The sequence below is a fragment of the Hemiscyllium ocellatum genome, chromosome 13, assembly GCF_020745735.1.
Source record: "Hemiscyllium ocellatum isolate sHemOce1 chromosome 13, sHemOce1.pat.X.cur, whole genome shotgun sequence".
Taxonomy (NCBI): Eukaryota; Metazoa; Chordata; class Chondrichthyes; order Orectolobiformes; family Hemiscylliidae; genus Hemiscyllium; species Hemiscyllium ocellatum.
In genome coordinates, this window is record NC_083413.1 from 12,932,008 (window position 1) to 12,949,080 (window position 17,073).

Here is a 17,073-nt window from a genome sequence, read left to right on the forward strand (position 1 = left end):
AGAGCTTTGGTCATTTTAACCAAATGCATGTTGCCTTTTATTTTGTTTAGAATTGTTTTGTTGAGTTCCCTCTTTATTCAAGGAGGATTATATGACAATGAGATTTCTTTAGTATTTGTTCTGGGTATATGGGAGTCACTGGATAGGCCAGCATTTACTGCAGATACCAAATTGCCCTTGAGGTGCTTAAGAGCTGTCATTTGAACAGTCTTTAGATCAGAGTGGGCTGGAAAAGCACAGCAGATCAGGCAGCATCCAAGGAGCAGGAAAATCGACATTTCGGGCAAAAGCCCTTCAAGTATTCCTGAAGAAGGGCTTTTGCCTGAAATGTCAATTTTCCTGCTCCTTGGATGCTGCCTGACCTGCTGTACTTTTCCAGCACCACTCTGACTTAAATGATTTCCAACATCTGCTGTCCTCACTTTTGCCTGAACAGTCTTCACAGCTACCTCCTTGTAAATGGTACACACTGCTCTCACTGCGTAGCTGCTAAAGTTAGTGAAAGGGGTAAAGCAAATGGATTGTTTTGTCTTTCATAATATCAAACCTCATCTGTTGTTGGAACGGCTCTTATCCAGGGAACTGTAAAGTATTCCACAACACGAGATGCGGCTTGTAGATGGTAGACAGGCTTTGGAGGAGGTAATTTAGCTACTGCGGCGCACCTCATTTGACTTGATCTTATAGTTGCAGTATTTACCTGCCTAGTTCAGTTCAGTGTCTTGTTGGTGGTAAAATCATGGCCACTCCAACCTCTAGGGGTATTGAGAGTAGGAATTTGACTGCCAAGGGGAGATGATTAGATTCACTCTTCTTCAGGATGACATTGCCATGTACTTGTAAGACCATAAGACATAGGAGTGGATGTAAGGTTGTTTGGCCCATCGAGTCCACTCCGCCATTCAAGCAGGGCTGGTGGGCATTTCAATGCCTCTTAACCGCACTCTCCCTGTATCCCTTAAATTCTTGATCTCGCAAGGAATTATCAATCTCTACTTTGAAGATGTCGCGGCCTCCACTACGCTCCATGACAATTCTACAGGCCCACCACTCTCTGGCTGAAGAAGTGTCTCCTCATTTCCGTTCTAAATTGACCCCCTCTAATTCTAAGGGTGTGCCCCCGGGTCCTAGTATGCTCTCCTAATGGAAACAAACTCCCAGTGTCCACCCTTTCTAAGCCATGCATTATCTTGTAAGTTTCTATTAGATCTCCCCTTAACCTTCTAAACTCTAATGAATACAATCCCAGGATCCTCAGCCATTTATCGTATGTTAGGCCTACCATTCCAGGGATCATCTGTGTGAATCTCTGCTGGACTCACTCCAGTGCCAGTATGTCCTTCCAGAAGTGTGGGGTCTGGAATTGGACACACTATTCTAAATGGGGCCTAACTAGAGATTTATAAAGTCTCAGTAGCACATTCCAACATGAGATAAATGACATTGCATTTGCTTTCTTAACCACTGACTCAACCTGTAAGTCGACCTTTAGCACTCCCTATTCCTGATGAAGGGCTTTTGCTCAAAACGTCGATTTTCCTGCTTCTCAGATGCTGCCTGATCTGTGCTTTTCCAGCACCACTCTAATCTAGACTCTGATTTCCAGCATCTGTAGACCTCACTTGTGCCGAGCACTCGTAGATCTCTTTGTACTTTGGCTTTATGAATTTTCTCACCGCTTAGAAAATTGTCCATGCCTGTTGTCTTTTTTTCCAAAGTGCAAGACCTCGCATTTGCTCACATTGAATTTCATCAGCCATTTCTTGTGCCACTCTCTTAAACTGGCTAAATCTCTGCAGCCTCCCCACCATCTCAGAACTATCTGTGTGTCCACCTAACTTTGTATCCTTGGTGAACTTTGCCAGAATGCCCCAGTCCCTTCATCCAGATCATTAACGTATAAACTGAACAGCTGCGGCCCTAACACTGAACCTTGTGGACACCACTGGTCACTAGCTGCCATTCCAAAAAAGAACCTTTTATCCCAACTCTGCCTTCTGCCAGACAGCCAATCCTCAATCCATGCCAGTAGCTCACCTCGAACTCTCCTTCCTCAGCAGCCTCCTGTGAGGCACCTAATCAAAGGCCTTTTGGAAAGCTAAATAGATAACATCCACTGGGTTTCCCTGGTCTAATCTACGTGTTACCTCTTCAAAGAATTCGAACAGGTTTGTCAGACACAACCTCCTCTTAGTAAGTCTAAAAGTTGATAAATCTCCTGGCCCAGCATCCGAGGAGCAGTAAAAGGATGCTGTCTGAACTATGCTTTTCCAGCACCACTAATCCAGAATCTTAGTAAATCCATGCTGACTTGTTCTAATCCGACCCTGCACTTCCAAGAATTTAGAAATCTCATCCTTAACAATGGATTCTATAATTTTATCTACAATCAAAGTTAGGCTAACTGGCTTATAATTTTCCATTTTTTGTCTTGAACCTTCTTGAAGGAAGTGGTTACAACAGCAATTTTCCAATCATCTGGGACTTTTCTTGATTTGTGATTTTTGAAAGACCACGACCAACGCCTTCACTATTTCTTCAACCACCTCCCTCAGAACTCAAGGACGTAGCCCATTGGTGCCAGGATATTTATCCATTTTTAGACCTATATAGCTTTTCTAGCACTTTCTCTGTTGTAATGGCTACTATACTGAACTCTGCCCCTTGACTTTCCTTAACTTGGGATATTGTTGGGGTGGCATGCTGGCTCAGTGGTTAGTACTGCTGCCTCGCAGCACCAGGGTCTCAGGTTTGATTCCAGCCTCGGGTGACTGTGTGAAGTTTGCACGTTCTCCCTGTGTCTGTGTGGGTTTCTTCCGGGTGCTCTGGTTTCCTTCCACAGTCCAAAAATGTGCAGGTCAGGTGTATTCGTCAGAGGGGAATGGGTCTGGGTGGGTTACTCTGGGAGGGTAGGTGTGGACTGGTTGGGCCGAAGGGCCTGTTTCCACACTGTAGGGAATCTAATCTAATATTACTCATGGATTCCACTGTGAAGAATGACACAAAGTATTTATTAAGTTCCTCAGCTATTTCCTTATCTCCCATCACTAGCCTTCCTATATCAATTTGGAGAGGCCCAATTTCTACTTTTGCCTCCTGTTTGTTTCTTATGAATTGAAAGAAACTTTTATTATCATTTCTAATATTACTGGCTAGCTTACCATCCTATTTGATCCTTGCCTTCCTTCCTTCTCTCTTTGTTATCCTCTTCCTCTGTTTGTTTTTGTAATCTTCCCAATCTTCTGATTTCCCAGTGCTCTTGGCCACTTTGTACAGATTCTTCATTTTTTTCAATGATACATGTCCTGACTGACTTTGTCAGCCATGGCTTGCTCGCTCTTTTTTCTTTCTCCCCCACCCCTTTTTTCTTTCTCCTCCCTCTCTTTTCTTTCTCCTCCCTCTCTCTTTTCTTTCTCCCCCCCCCTCTCTTTTCTTTCTCCCCCCCCTTTTCTTTTTCTCCCCCCCTCTCTTTTCTTCCCCCCCCCCCCCCCCCCCCCTCTCTTTTCTTTCTCCCCCGCACTAATCTTTCTTCTCTTTGGGATGAAACATTTGTACAGTGTCCTCAATTACACCCAGAAACTCCTGCCATTATTGCTCTACTGTCTTCCCCACTAGGCTCTGCTTCCAGTCGATTTTCGTCAGTTCCCCCCTCATGCCCCTGTAATTACCTTTTATTTAACTATAACACCATTACATCTGATTTTGCCTTCTCTTTTTCAAACTGCACACTGAACTCTACCATATTATGACCGCTGCCTCCTTGGTGTTCCCTTACTTGAAGATCTTTTATAATTTCTGGCTCATTACATAGCACTAAACCCAGAATATGCTGCTCCCTTATGGGCTCCATCAGAAGCTTTTCCAAAAAGCCATCCTGTAAGCATTCCATGCATTCTCTTTCTTTGGATCCACCGGCAACATTTTTCACCCAAACCATTTGAATATTGAAGTCTCTCGTGATTACCATGACCTTGCCTTTCTGATATGCACTATTTCCTGGTTCATCTTTCGCACCTGGTCCTGACCACTGTTGGGAGATCAAGACGTAACTCCCATTATGGTTTTTTTGCCTTTGTGGTTCCTCAACACCACCCACACAGACTCCACATCATCTGACCCTGTGTCATTCAGTGCCATAGATTTAATTTCATTCTTAACTAACAAGGCAACCCTGCCCCTCTGCCCACCTCCACTCTCTTTTCAATCAGATGTAAATCCTTGAATGTTTAACTGCCAGTCCTGAACCCCCTGCAACCACGCCTCTGTGATGCCTACCACATCATCATCATTCACGATTAATTCATCTACGTTATGAATACTACACGCAGTCAGGTAAAGCACCTTAATGCTAATTTTCTTCATGATTTCCATCAACTCCAGTAATGTGTCCTCAGTTATCCTTCCTTTTTTGCTTCATTCCTAGCCTGTCTTGAACTTAACACCTGCACGCATGTTAACCTGCTGCTTATCTTTCATACTCCATAGTCCCTCTTGCTTTCTGTTTTCCGCCCCCAAACTCTCAAGTTTGAAGTCCGAGAGACTTTTTGCCAGAATGCTGGTTCCAGATCAGTTCAGCAGGAGATTGGTACAGATCGCCCTGGTTCCAAAACTGACTCCAATGTCCCATGAAATGGAATCCCTCTTTCCTGCACCAATCTCTTAGCCACGTGTTTACTTCCCTAATTTTGTTATCCCTGTGCCAATTAGCCCGTGACTCAGGCAGTAAGCCAGAGATTATGACCCTCGACCTGTTCTTCAATTTTCTTCCTAGTGGTTGATACTCCCTGAACAGGTCCTCCTTCCTACCTTGCCTATGTTGTTTGTGCCAACGTGGACCACAACTGATCTTCTCCCTTCCGCTGCAGTATCTTTTCAAGGCGTTCTGAGATGTCCTGCTCCCTGGTACCAGGCAGGCAACACATCATGCAGGACTCCCGATCAGGCTCTCGGAGGATACTATATCTCCGAGTAAAAAATGAGGTCTGCAGATGCTGGAGATCACAGCTGAAAATGTGTTGCTGGTCAAAGCTACTTGGCTACTCTCTCTCATTCCTGATGAAGGCCTTATGCTCGAAACGTCGAATTCTCTATTCCTGAGATGCTGCCTGGCCTGCTGTGCTTTGACCAGCAACACATTTTCAGATACTATATCTCCCCCTAATTATAGAATCCCATATAACAACTAGTCTTTTTGCTCCCCCTTCTTGAATGGCCTTTTGCACCATGGTGCCATGGTCAGCTGGCTCATCCTGTCCACAGCCCTTCTCATCCACGCAGGAAGCAAAAATCTCATACCTGATGGACAAGGGCTGAGGCTCCTCCACTCCTGAACTCAGAATCCCCCTGCCTGCCTCACTTACAGTCACAGTGTTGTTCCTGATCATTAATTGAATTTGAATTACTTAATCTATCGGGTGTGATTGCCTCCTGAAACAAAGCGTCCAGCTAACTCTTCTCCCTCCTGGATGTGCCACGGTGTTTGAAGCTCAGATTCCAGATCATCAATTCTGATCGAGTTCTTCCAACAACCAACACTTTCTGCAGATGTGGTCACTTCCGTTCACAATGGGATCAGCCACTTCCCACATCATATAGCTACAGCACATCACCTGTCCAGCCATCTCTACTTATTTAATTAATTTATACAAATTTGAGTTAAGTAGTTTCTAGTATAGCATGTAACTCAGTAGCACAAACCTGGATATTGTGCAAGTCTTCAGATACATTCCAAGAAGTGCTAAACATTTGTTATCATCAGCAAAAGTCAGCATTCCTGCCCATATGAAAGAAAAGACATTGAAGCAGCTGAGTACGATTGGACCTTGAGGGACTCCTGCAATGGAGATTTTTTTTTTCCCCCACAATCCTTATGGATGTTGCAGGCTGATTGACTGTGGCAACGCATTATTGGCTGCAAGGTTCGCCAGACCTTTTGGTTTCCAACTGGGGCCGCTGTATGGAAAAAGGGGTTGGAATACTGACAATTTACCACCTCAATCGCCGCCACATTTCCTCATCCAAATGTTATCGAAACCTTCTTTAATATCTACCAGTATTTTGGCTAAAATGAGAATCAAAATGGCTCATCAACTCTGCACTGACTGTTTCCAAGAGCCATCTATGAATTTTTCAAAATTCCTGCTCTCGAGATAGATCTTTCTCCTTCAAGCAGAGCATCAGACCCTGCATGCTCTGATTTTCATATGAGCTATGAAATAATAACACACTGTTGAAATATGCATTTACTAAACCATTTCCTGCTTGTTTTCTTCTATTTTAACGGTAAAACAATGTAACAACATATCAGTTGCCATCAATAGCTGAGTGCCTTTGCGTCAAATGGCCAAATGATTGTTGAAGAATTTTTCCTAATCTTGTTGTTAATGCAGTTAATTTCAAAGTAAAAGTGGAACAGAGCCAATATCAACTGAGCTGAATTTGTTACAATTCTGGTAATATAAATTAAATATGCTTGGATACTCCTAGCCTTGCCCAAAATAGCTAACATTTAAAAGTCTTCTCATTTAATCACAACTGTCAATTGTATTTATTCACTATGAGCATATTTTGGAACAATTAAACAGTTAATACTACTACTTGCAATACCATAGCATAACAAAGAACAGTAGAGTTAATTCATAGTTGGCTACTCAGCCTAATGCATGTCCCTCAACCATTCCATTTTAATCAGGATGACCCAACAATAAACTGCAGCATGGCAATAAATAAAACAAAATTTTGCCAGCAAAATCAATGTATTTATTAATAAAAACAAAATGCTTCTCACCAATCATCAGCCCAGATTTCACAATTTCAGTGCACTGCAGGTTGAATAAAATTCACCAGAAAGTGGTGAATTCTGAAGTTGTTGGCTAAGCAATTGGCAATCCCTGTTAAAATGTTGTCCAGCATGACTAAAATAAGGTTGAAGTCACCTGATATTTAAGTTTTCAGTCCTTTCTTGTGTGTTAGATACATCTGTTGGAATATTGAAGGTATTTATTTAATGTATGTTTCCATTTGGCTATTTCCTGGGCCATTGGTTTCTTCTACATATTAGGTTTTACTTTTTATGGTACATTTTTCTAATTAGAAAAAAAAATTTGAATTCTGATCTTAAATCTGTTGAGACAAAACTTTAATTTTTTTGACCATCTCTCAAAGCTATGGTTCCTTTCAAAGGAACTACCAAAAACAAAACACAAATCTGAACTTTATTATTATTTGCTAGCAGGTTTTGAGTGCCTGGCTGTCACAATTACATCACAGTCTAAGTCTAGTGTAGTCACCGTGACATCAGACATGGTACTGATACATGTTCACTACCTTGTTGCATCAGGACAAATGGTCACAATGATTTCAGTTCATAAATATCAGTTTATACAATATGCGCTTCCTTTTTTTTTAATGCAGCTGTTGTGTCAACCTCTGCTGCCTACATCACTGCTAATGTAACAATGTAATCAACAAACCAATATGATGATCATTGTTGTTATGTGTATTCTAGCAGCATTTCTCGAATTATGCTTTGATGGCCATCATCAGTTACGGTATCGTAACTATCTGCAAACATTCTTTGTTATTGTGTTTCTCCACAGTGGCCACATAGTGATACTACCCGATTTTAGCCTTCCATTGGAGTATTATCTAATTCCATTCCTCATCATAGTGGGAATCTGTTTAATCCTGATTGCTGTTTTTATGGTATGTACTAATTTATACTTAAGTATGTGCTCAATGCATTATGACAATGTTGGCGTGATTGAGCTGTTTTGAATGTGAACCTTAATGAATAACTTATCTATACCGCATTGGGATTGCTGCCCATTGACAATAATTCAATAGAATCTATATTGGTGGCAAAACTATCAACATTTCCAGTTAGACTTAATGTGCTGCATGACCTACTTCACTCTAACGTCTTATAGTCAGTTCTGAGCAGGTTTTAAACTCTTTATTTGTACGTGTTTTGCAATTTTTAATGAAAAATACTTCATGTAAAGAAACTTATTGGGAAGTTGAATATTCAAACACAGTAATTATACTTGTGTAGCCAAAGACAACATTAAATATGCTGTCATTTGCACCCATTCTTCCTTGCACCTTGAAGAAGAAATTGGTTGCCAACTTTCCACTTTACATATGTCGCCAGTATAGTGAGTAATGGTTGAATTTTGCAAGTGAGCTATTCTTGGGGACTATTTGAATGGGAGTCAAGGAATAATAGTTATTATGAAGTTTTGTGCTGTGGCATGTTCCCTATAAGAAATGAGTTAAGTATGTGAAAAATGTTCACCTGGATTTTGAGGTCAGCAGCATCATGAAAGCATTCACCGCTGAGCTTGAAAGAAGCTGGCCAAGATCTAGAGATTAGACCAGAGGGGTGCTGGAAAAGCACAGCAGGTCAGCCAGCATCTGAGGATCAGGAAAATTTGTGTTTTGGGCAAAAGCCCTTCATCAGAAATAGAGGCAGGAAGCCTCCAGGATATATAGAGAAATGGGTGGGGTGGGGCAGTGGAGAGAGGCTGGGAAGGTAGCAAAGAATACAAGTTGCTATCTTCTCATCAGCCACCTCCCCCCCCCCCCCCCCCCCCCCACTGATTTATCTCTCCATCCTGGAGGATTCCTGATGAAGGGCTTTTGCCCGAAATGTCTATTTTCCTGCTTCTTGGATGCTGCCTGACCTGCTGTGCTTTTCCAGCACCCCTCTGATCTAAACTCTGGTTTCCAGCATCCTCAGTCCTCACTTTTGTCAAGATCTGGAGGTCTCGTGTGGATTTAATCTTTCCTGAAGTTACTTTCATCCTAATGTCGATTTAGAGGTGATCTCTGTCCACAGAAAAAGATATATCAAACAGTTTTGACAACCAGTTCAATTAAAATTCTCTCAGACAGCAAGACAAAATGTAACAAGCCATGTTTACTTTGTCACTTTACATACAGTGAACTAAAGCTTGGGATCTACTTGTGTGATAAAGGTAAAAGATAAAATACTAAAAACCTTAAATTTCAAACCTGATGAAGAAGTTTGAGACTTAACAAACGATGTTAGTCGGAGATGATTTTATTGGCAATGAACTTGGTATGTCATTAAAAACAGGTAAAAACAATGACTGCAGATGCTGGAAACCAGATTCTGGATCAGTGGTGCTGGAAGAGCACAGCAGTTCAGGCATCATCACAGAACGCTCGTGGTGCTCACCTTCCACCCTACTAACCTTCGCATAAACCAAATCATCCGCCAACATTTCCGCCACCTCCAAAAAGACCCCACCACCAGGGATATATTTCCCTCCCCACCCCTTTCTGCCTTCCGCAAAGACCGTTCCCTCCGTGACTATCTGGTCAGGTCCACGTCCCCCTACGACCCACCCTCCCATCCTGGCACTTGCCCCTGCCACCGCAGAAACTGTAAAACCTGTGCCCATACCTCCTTCCTCACCTCTATCCAAGGCCCTAAAGGAGCCTTCCACATCCATCACAGTTTTACCTGCACATCCACTAATATCATTTATTGTATCCATTGCTCCCGATGCAGTCTCCTCTACATTGGGGAGACTGGGCGCCTCCTAGCAGAGCGCTTTAGGGAACATCTCCGAGATACCCGCACCAATCAACCACACCGCCCCGTGGCCCAACATTTCAACTCCCCCTCCCACTCTGCCAAGGACATGGAGGTCCTGGGCCTCCTTCACCGCCGCTCCCTCACCACCAGACGCCTGGAGGAAGAACACCTCATCTTCCGCCTCGGAACACTTCAACCCCAGGTCATCAATGTGGATTTCAACAGCTTCCTCATTTCCCCTTCCCCACCTCATCCTAGTTTCAAACTTCCAGCTCAGCACTCTCCCCATGACTTGTCCGATCTGCTTATCTTCTTTTCCACCAATCCACTCCACCCTCTCCTCCCTGACCTATCACTTTCATCTCCTCCCCCACTCACCAATTGTACTCTATGCTACTCTCTCCCCACCCCACCCTCCTCTAGCTTATCTCTCCACGCTTCCAGCTCACTGCCTGTATTCCTGATGAAGGGCTTTTGCCCGAAATGTCGATTTCACTGCTTGTTGGATGCTGCCTGAACTGCTGTGCTCTTCCAGCACCACTGATCCAGAATGTCATTAAAAACATCCCTGAAGAAGGGCTAATGTCCGAAACGTCGATTCTCCTGCCCCTTTGATGCTGCCTGACCTGCTGCGCTTTTCCAGCAGCACATTTTTTAACTCTGATCATCAGCATCTGCAGCCTTCAGTTTCTCCTATGTCATTAAAAACGGTTTAACTTCAATCAACAAAGCCTAACATTTTAAGGTTTTTTGGCATCTGAACTGAGATTCGCATTAACGTGCTTTTATTTCTCATGAAGGGCTTTTGCCCGAAATGTCGATTTTACTGCTCCTTGGATGCTGCCTGAACTGCTGTGCTCTTCCAGCACCACTAATCCAGAATCTGGTTTCCAGCATCTGCAGTCATTGTTTTTACCTTTTTGTTGGTTCATCCAGTTAGTCTCATCCTACCTAAAATAGTATTGCTATATGCTGTATGTCCACCAGATGGCTCTTGCCTCAGTTCTACTTGTAGTTATTTTAATCGATCCTTTCAGACATATTATGACATTCTAGGGCTTCAATCCAGACTTTTGGTGACAGGGATGTTTGTATTTCTGTATGTCTTTGCACATGTAAATATTAGAAATTGCTGTCCATATCACAATTATGACAATTGGTACAATTTCAGTGTAATTTCAATTGCACAATCCCAGCCATAATGATTAAGATTCTTAACAGAAAGTTGTTTCAGCTGTTTTTGTTCTGAGTTGGTAATTTTGGTTCCAAAACGGAAGAAAAAAAACTTTGCATTTATGTGGGGCATTTTATAACTTAGGGATAATCCAAAGTGCTTATGGCCAATATGTGATTTTTGATATGACAGCATATTTCCATACACCAAGCTTCCTCCTGCAACCAGCAATGCCCGCATTTACGGAGAGAACTAGAATTTTTAGAAATCAGATAACTTCAAGCAAAAAGGATATTCTAGATTCGCTAGAAGATACATTGGAGGATGAATGCCTCATCCAAAAAGACACATTTGTGTCTCTTGGAATTTTCGTTGAGGATCTAATATTTGTATACCTAAGATTCCATTTTAATCTTAAGCAGATAACTGTGATAAACAGATTGAACTACTTGATTAGGTTATCATCTGGCGGTCATTCCAATCTACCCATTTATTCAATAAAGAGATGCACTTTTGACCTTCAAATTATTTAAAGTAATTCAGAGCTGGATATGGTTACCAAGTAATATCTTAATTGTGGTATTTAGATTAGTTATTAATCCATATATATGTGTATCTCTGAATAAATTATAATTACTTTCAAGAATCTAGTATTCCATAACTGACCGACAGAAGATTCCTGTGTACTGACAATATTCAATAATCTTAGCTAATTTAAAAAAAAATTAAATCTGTGTTAAGTGTTCATTGGAGCATATACTTTTGGGAGCATAATTTGAGGGGCTTGGATCTAGTGTGCCACTTAATGAATTAGTTGTTGGAACAGACCTGAAGCTTGGATAGTTTCCCCTTAAACTCAAATGTTTTTAGTCAAAGAAAATAATTTATCGTGAGTTTTTAAAACTGATATATAACAAATTATTCTCTATTTCAGCCTTGACTTAATATTTCAAATGTTAATTGGCTTTCAGGCAAACCTCACTTGCTGCTTCAGTCAAAAACAAATAGTTTTAAAATAAATTTTAAAATTGGTTGAATTATAAAACTATCTTGGAGAATGTTCCCCTTTGGCTTTATTAAATTTAAGCAATTTGAAATGGTTTTAATGCTCTACATGAATTAATAGTTCTGTTTAATGAAACCTTTTGAAAAGATTTTTCACTGATTCAAAATTCTTCTTTTAAAGCTATTATTAGCACTTTTTTAAAAAAAAAGAACAAGCTCAAAGAACTGCAGATGCTGGAATATAAAGACAAAAAAACAAATTGCTGGACAATCTCAGCAGGTCTGGAAGCATCTGTTGAGACCCATCAGAGTTGATGTTTCGAGTCCACTGACCTAATTCGGAAGAAGGGTCACTGGATCCAAAATGTTAACAGTATGTTTCTGTTAGTGCGATGGGCAAGGCTGGGGGGTGTAGGGAATGCTGGATGACGAGAGGAACCTAGGCTCTAGTCAAAAAGAAAGGAGGAGGCATACATCAGATATAGACAGCCGGGATCGAATGAATCCCTAGAAAAGTACAGGGAAGAAGTAGGAATATACTTAAGAGGGAAATCAAAAGGGCAAAATGGGGGATGAGATAGCTTTGGCTAATTTAGTTAAGGAGGATCCAAAGAGATTCTACAAATACATTAGTGGCAAAAGACTAATTTGGGAAATCAATGTAGCTGTGTGTGTGGAACAACAGGAGATGGGTGAGATACTAAACAAATATTCTGTCAATATTTACTGTGACGAAGGATATGGAAACTAACGAACTTGGAGAAATAAATGTCTTGAAAAAAATCCTATTATAGAAGAGGCTGTGCTGGACTCTTTAAAACGCGTAAGGATAGATAAATTCCAAGACCTGATCAGGTATTTTTCGAGCTTTGTTGGAAGCTAGAGAAGAGATTGCTGAGCCCTAGCTGAGATATTTGTATCATTAACAGCCACAGATCAGGTGCCAGAAGTCTGGAGGTTGGCTAATGTGCCATTATTTAAGAAAGGCTGTAAGGAAAAGCCAGGATCTCTAAACGGGTGAGCCTTCTGTCAGGGGGTTAATAAATTGTTGGAAGGAATTCTGAGGGACAGGATTTACATGCATTTGGAAAGGCAAGGACTGATCATGGATAGCCAACATGGATTTGTGCATGGGAAATTATGTCTCACTAACTTGAATATTTTTGAAAAAAATGACAAAAAAGATTGATAAAGGCAGAGTGGTAGACATGCTTGTCTATGGACTTCAAAGCATTTGGCAAGGTTCCACATAGTAGAATGGTTTGTAAGGTTAGATCGCATGTGATCCTGAGGAAGCTAGCCAATTGGGTACAAAATTGGCTTGAAATTTGGAGACCAGGGAGTGGTGGAGGATTGTTTTTCGGTCTGGAAGCCTATCACCAGTGGTGTGCCACAAGGATCGGTGCTGGGTTCACTACTTTTCATTGATTTAAATGATTTAGATGTGAACAAAGTAAGTATAGTTAATAAGTTTGCAGATGAAACGAAAATTGGAGGTCGAGCGGACAAAGAAGGTAACTTCGGAGTATAATGGGATCTTGATCAGATGGGCTATGGGTCGAGGAATGGCAGATGGAGTTTAATTTAGGTATTGGAAAGGCAAGTTAGGGCAGAACTTACAGTTAATACAATATTTAAAAGGCATCTGGATCTGTATATGAATAGGAATGGTTTAGAGGTATAGAGGCTAAATGCAGGCAGATGGAACTTGGTTAAAATGAGAATCCGGTCCATGCAGATGAGTTGGACCAAAGGATCTATATCTGTCCTCTGTAACTCTATAATTCTGCTTTCTCACTACAAATGCTGCCAGACCTGGGAAGTTTTTCCAGCAATGTCTACATTTTGGCTTATTTGTAAAAGCTTACTGAACAGAGTGGTTACAAAAATAATAAGTCAATGAAATTGTGTGCTCAATTAATTTTATTTTCCAAAAGGGCACCTCCTCCATATCAAGCCCAAAGAATGGAGAACTAATCTATGTTGCTATTTGGCCAATGTGAGTAAGATCAGTAGCATTGTCATTGATATCCACCCACCCCTGGTTTCCACTTCACAAGAAGACTACTAGGATAAGAAATTCTTATGGGAAATTCCTGCATCCTCTCATTGTGTACCAAAGCATGTAGACACACTATGGCGTTAGGTTTTCCCCTTGAAGATGACTCTTAAAGTATTCGGATTATAGCACCTTACTTGTCCCGTGCCATACTCAACGTTTACTTCCTCAGCAGTAATGCATTATTAAATATGCTTCTAAAAGTCTGAAATATTAAAACTTAATGCATTATTTTAAGTTTTATTTTCAATGTAGCTTTTGTTGGTGTAACTACTTCAAGATGACTAAAATGAATATCCAGACATTATATAAAAAATGGTACCGCTGAACGTGTATATATGGTGAGCATTTCTTGGCTTGGTGAGAGTGCTCTCTTGAGGCATCATGTGCAAAAAATGTACTGAATGTTGAGCTGATCTTTGCGTGGAACTAATACAGGAGCTATTTACATAGGAGTCAAAGAACAACAGATGACATTGTTAACTCTGCATGGTGTTTGTATTTCTTAGAGAAAGTTTGTTAATTGAAGGTGCTGCATGAATCTAAGTACTTCAAATCTTGCTCATGACATTTTCACTTCTTCCTATTCTCATCAGTTATAATTGCTGGTTAGAGGCAAGCAGGAAGCAGGCATTTTGAGTAGAATTTCTCCCTCTTGCAATGTCAAGCAACTCTGCTCCAGTAAATATTGTAATTAAGTCTTGCTTGAAGTCACTGGCCTGGACCTTCTGCTTGATTGCAATCCATCTTACATTTTTCTATCATCCCTAAGAATCTCTGAGAAAGAACAGCAGAAAACAGCAACCATTGACCTGTTTGATGTCAAGATGGGAAAAGTGGTTTTGTAGAAATGTCTGCGCCCATCTGTCACTTACCGATTTAGTGTAAAATGTGGCAATTGAATTGTACAGTACTTCGATTTGTTTGACCAGATAGTTCTAACCTTTCCGATTTCTTTAAGATTGTATGAAAATAAAAAAGACCTCCATTTATGTAGCCTTTCTTGTCATCTGGATGTCCCAAAATATGTTATAGCTAATTAAGTACTTTTGAAGAATACTAATAGTTATAAATGTAGGAAATAAGGCATGCAACTTGCATACAAAATACATCCACAAACAGCTATAAGCTAATAACCAGGCATTTTGTTTTTAGTGTTGGTTGAAAATGATCATTATTGGCTGGATCTTCCCTTCTGTTGCGAGATGTATGCCTGTGAACTCAGCTGATCATCCTCAGAATAATGTGTTCTTGGTTTAATGTTTCATCCAAAAGGCCAAATATCCAACAGTGCAGCACTACTTACACAATTGCATGGGCTGTCAACCTAGATTTTTATAGTTGTGTCTCTGGCTGAGCCTGAAACTTTTGAATTTTGGTGGTAAAAAGACTTAATGGTGAGATCCAACAGAGTGTTGCTGAACAAAGAGACCCTGGAGTGTAGGTTCGTAGCTCCTTGAAAGTGGAGTCGCAGGTAAATACGATAGAAGAGGGTGTTTGCTATGCTTTCCTTTATTGGTCAGAGTATTGAGTACAGGAGTTGGGAGGTCATGTTGCATCTGTTCAGGACATTGGTTAGGCCACTTTTGGAAAATGGCATGCAATTCTGGTCTTCCTATCAGAAGAATGTTGTGAAACTTGAAAGGGTTCAGCAAAGATTTACAAGGATGTTGCCAGGGTTGGAGGATTTAAGCTAAAGGGAGAAGTTGAATATGCCCGGACTGTTTTCCCTGGAGCATCAGAGGCTGAGGGCTAACCTTATAGAAGTTTATAAAATCATGAGGGGCATGGATAGGGTAAATAGGCAAAGTCTTTTCCCTGGGATTGGGGAGCCCAGAACTAGAGGGCATAGGTTGAGGGTGAGAGGGGAAAGATACTAAAGCATTCAGAAAAGATTTACAAGGATGTTGCCAGGGTTGGAGCCTTTGAGCTATAGGGAGAGATTGAATAAGCTAGGGCTGTTTTCCTAAGAGCGTCAGAGGCTGAGGGGGTGACATTATAGAGACTTATAAAATCATGAGGGGCATGGATAGGATAAATAGACAAGGTCTTTTCCCTGGGTTGGGGAGGGGGGAGTCCAGAACTGGAGGGTATAGGTTTAGAGTGAGAGTAGAAAGATATAAAAAAGACCTAAGGGGCAATCTTTTTATGCAGAGGGTGGTACGAGTATGGGATGAACTGCAGAGGAAGTGGTGGAAGCTGGTACAATTGCAACATTTAAAAGGCATCTGGATGGGTATTTGAATAGGAAGGGTTTGGAGGGATATGGGCCGGGTGCTGGCAGGTGGGACTAGATTGGGTTGGGATATCTGGTCAGCATGGACGAGTTGGACCGAAGGGTTTGTTTTCGTGCTGTGCATCTCTATGACTGTAAGTGCTACCACTTGAGATGTAAAGCCCTCTTTGAGGATTAGGTTAGATTTCATTTGTTTTCTGTGATGGGGTGGTGCAATCAGACAAAGAACATGAGGGTGATCACAATTTTTGAATCGCTTTTTTTGCCCTGAATTGAATTTGTCTTCCCATCTGTTAAATCAAGTAGACCAATTGTTTCCATCTTTGGTTATGCCATCCTTTTGTAATCAACTGTAGCACCTGTTACTCCTTGATTTCTCACAATCTCTCCTTCATAGAATTGTAGAATCCCTACAGTACAGCAAGGGGCCACTAAGCCCAATAAGTTTCCATTCACCCTCCAAGGGGCATCCTGCCCAGATCCAACCCCCATATCCTATCCTCATTACCCTGCATTTACTTTGGTAAATTCACCTAACCTGTGCCTCATTGGATTGTGGGAAGAAACTGGAATACCTAGAAGAAACCCATACAGATGTGGGGAAAACATGCAAACTCTACACAGCCAGTCACCCAAGGCCGGATTCAAACCTGGGTCCCTGTTGCTGTGAGGCTGCAGTGCTCACCACTGAGCCAACTTAATGGCTTTGATCTATGTATTGTACAACTCATCCATATCTCTGCTACCTGTACTTGATCCAGTAACAGTTGTGTATATCTAATGCTTAATCCTCACTGACTTTTCCTTGTGTACTTTATCTTTGCCCACTTTCTTTTCAAACTTATCTACAACCACATGTCTGCCCTTCCCAATCCCTACTGTTTTGCCGCTGTAATATTGAAGAGCAGCATCTTCAATTGCCATTTAATTAGTCTTGCTCTAAGACCATCTTGCCTTGCTTCTTGTCTTTAAAAATGTGTTGCTGGAAAAGCCCTTCTTATGCCCGAAACGTCGATTCTTCTGTTACTTTGATG

At 41.3% G+C, this 17,073-nt stretch overlaps 1 protein-coding gene across 2 annotated transcripts in view; it reads left to right on the forward strand.

The window, feature by feature from the left end:
• Window positions 1-17,073, forward strand: part of rnf13 (ring finger protein 13) — a 257,872-nt gene that overhangs the window by 169,967 nt on the left and 70,832 nt on the right. For both annotated transcript variants that reach the window (XM_060834542.1, XM_060834541.1), the window contains one exon: window positions 7,599-7,704. In XM_060834542.1, coding sequence (XP_060690525.1) covers window positions 7,599-7,704 — 106 coding nt within the window. The remainder of the gene's footprint in view (window positions 1-7,598; window positions 7,705-17,073) is intronic.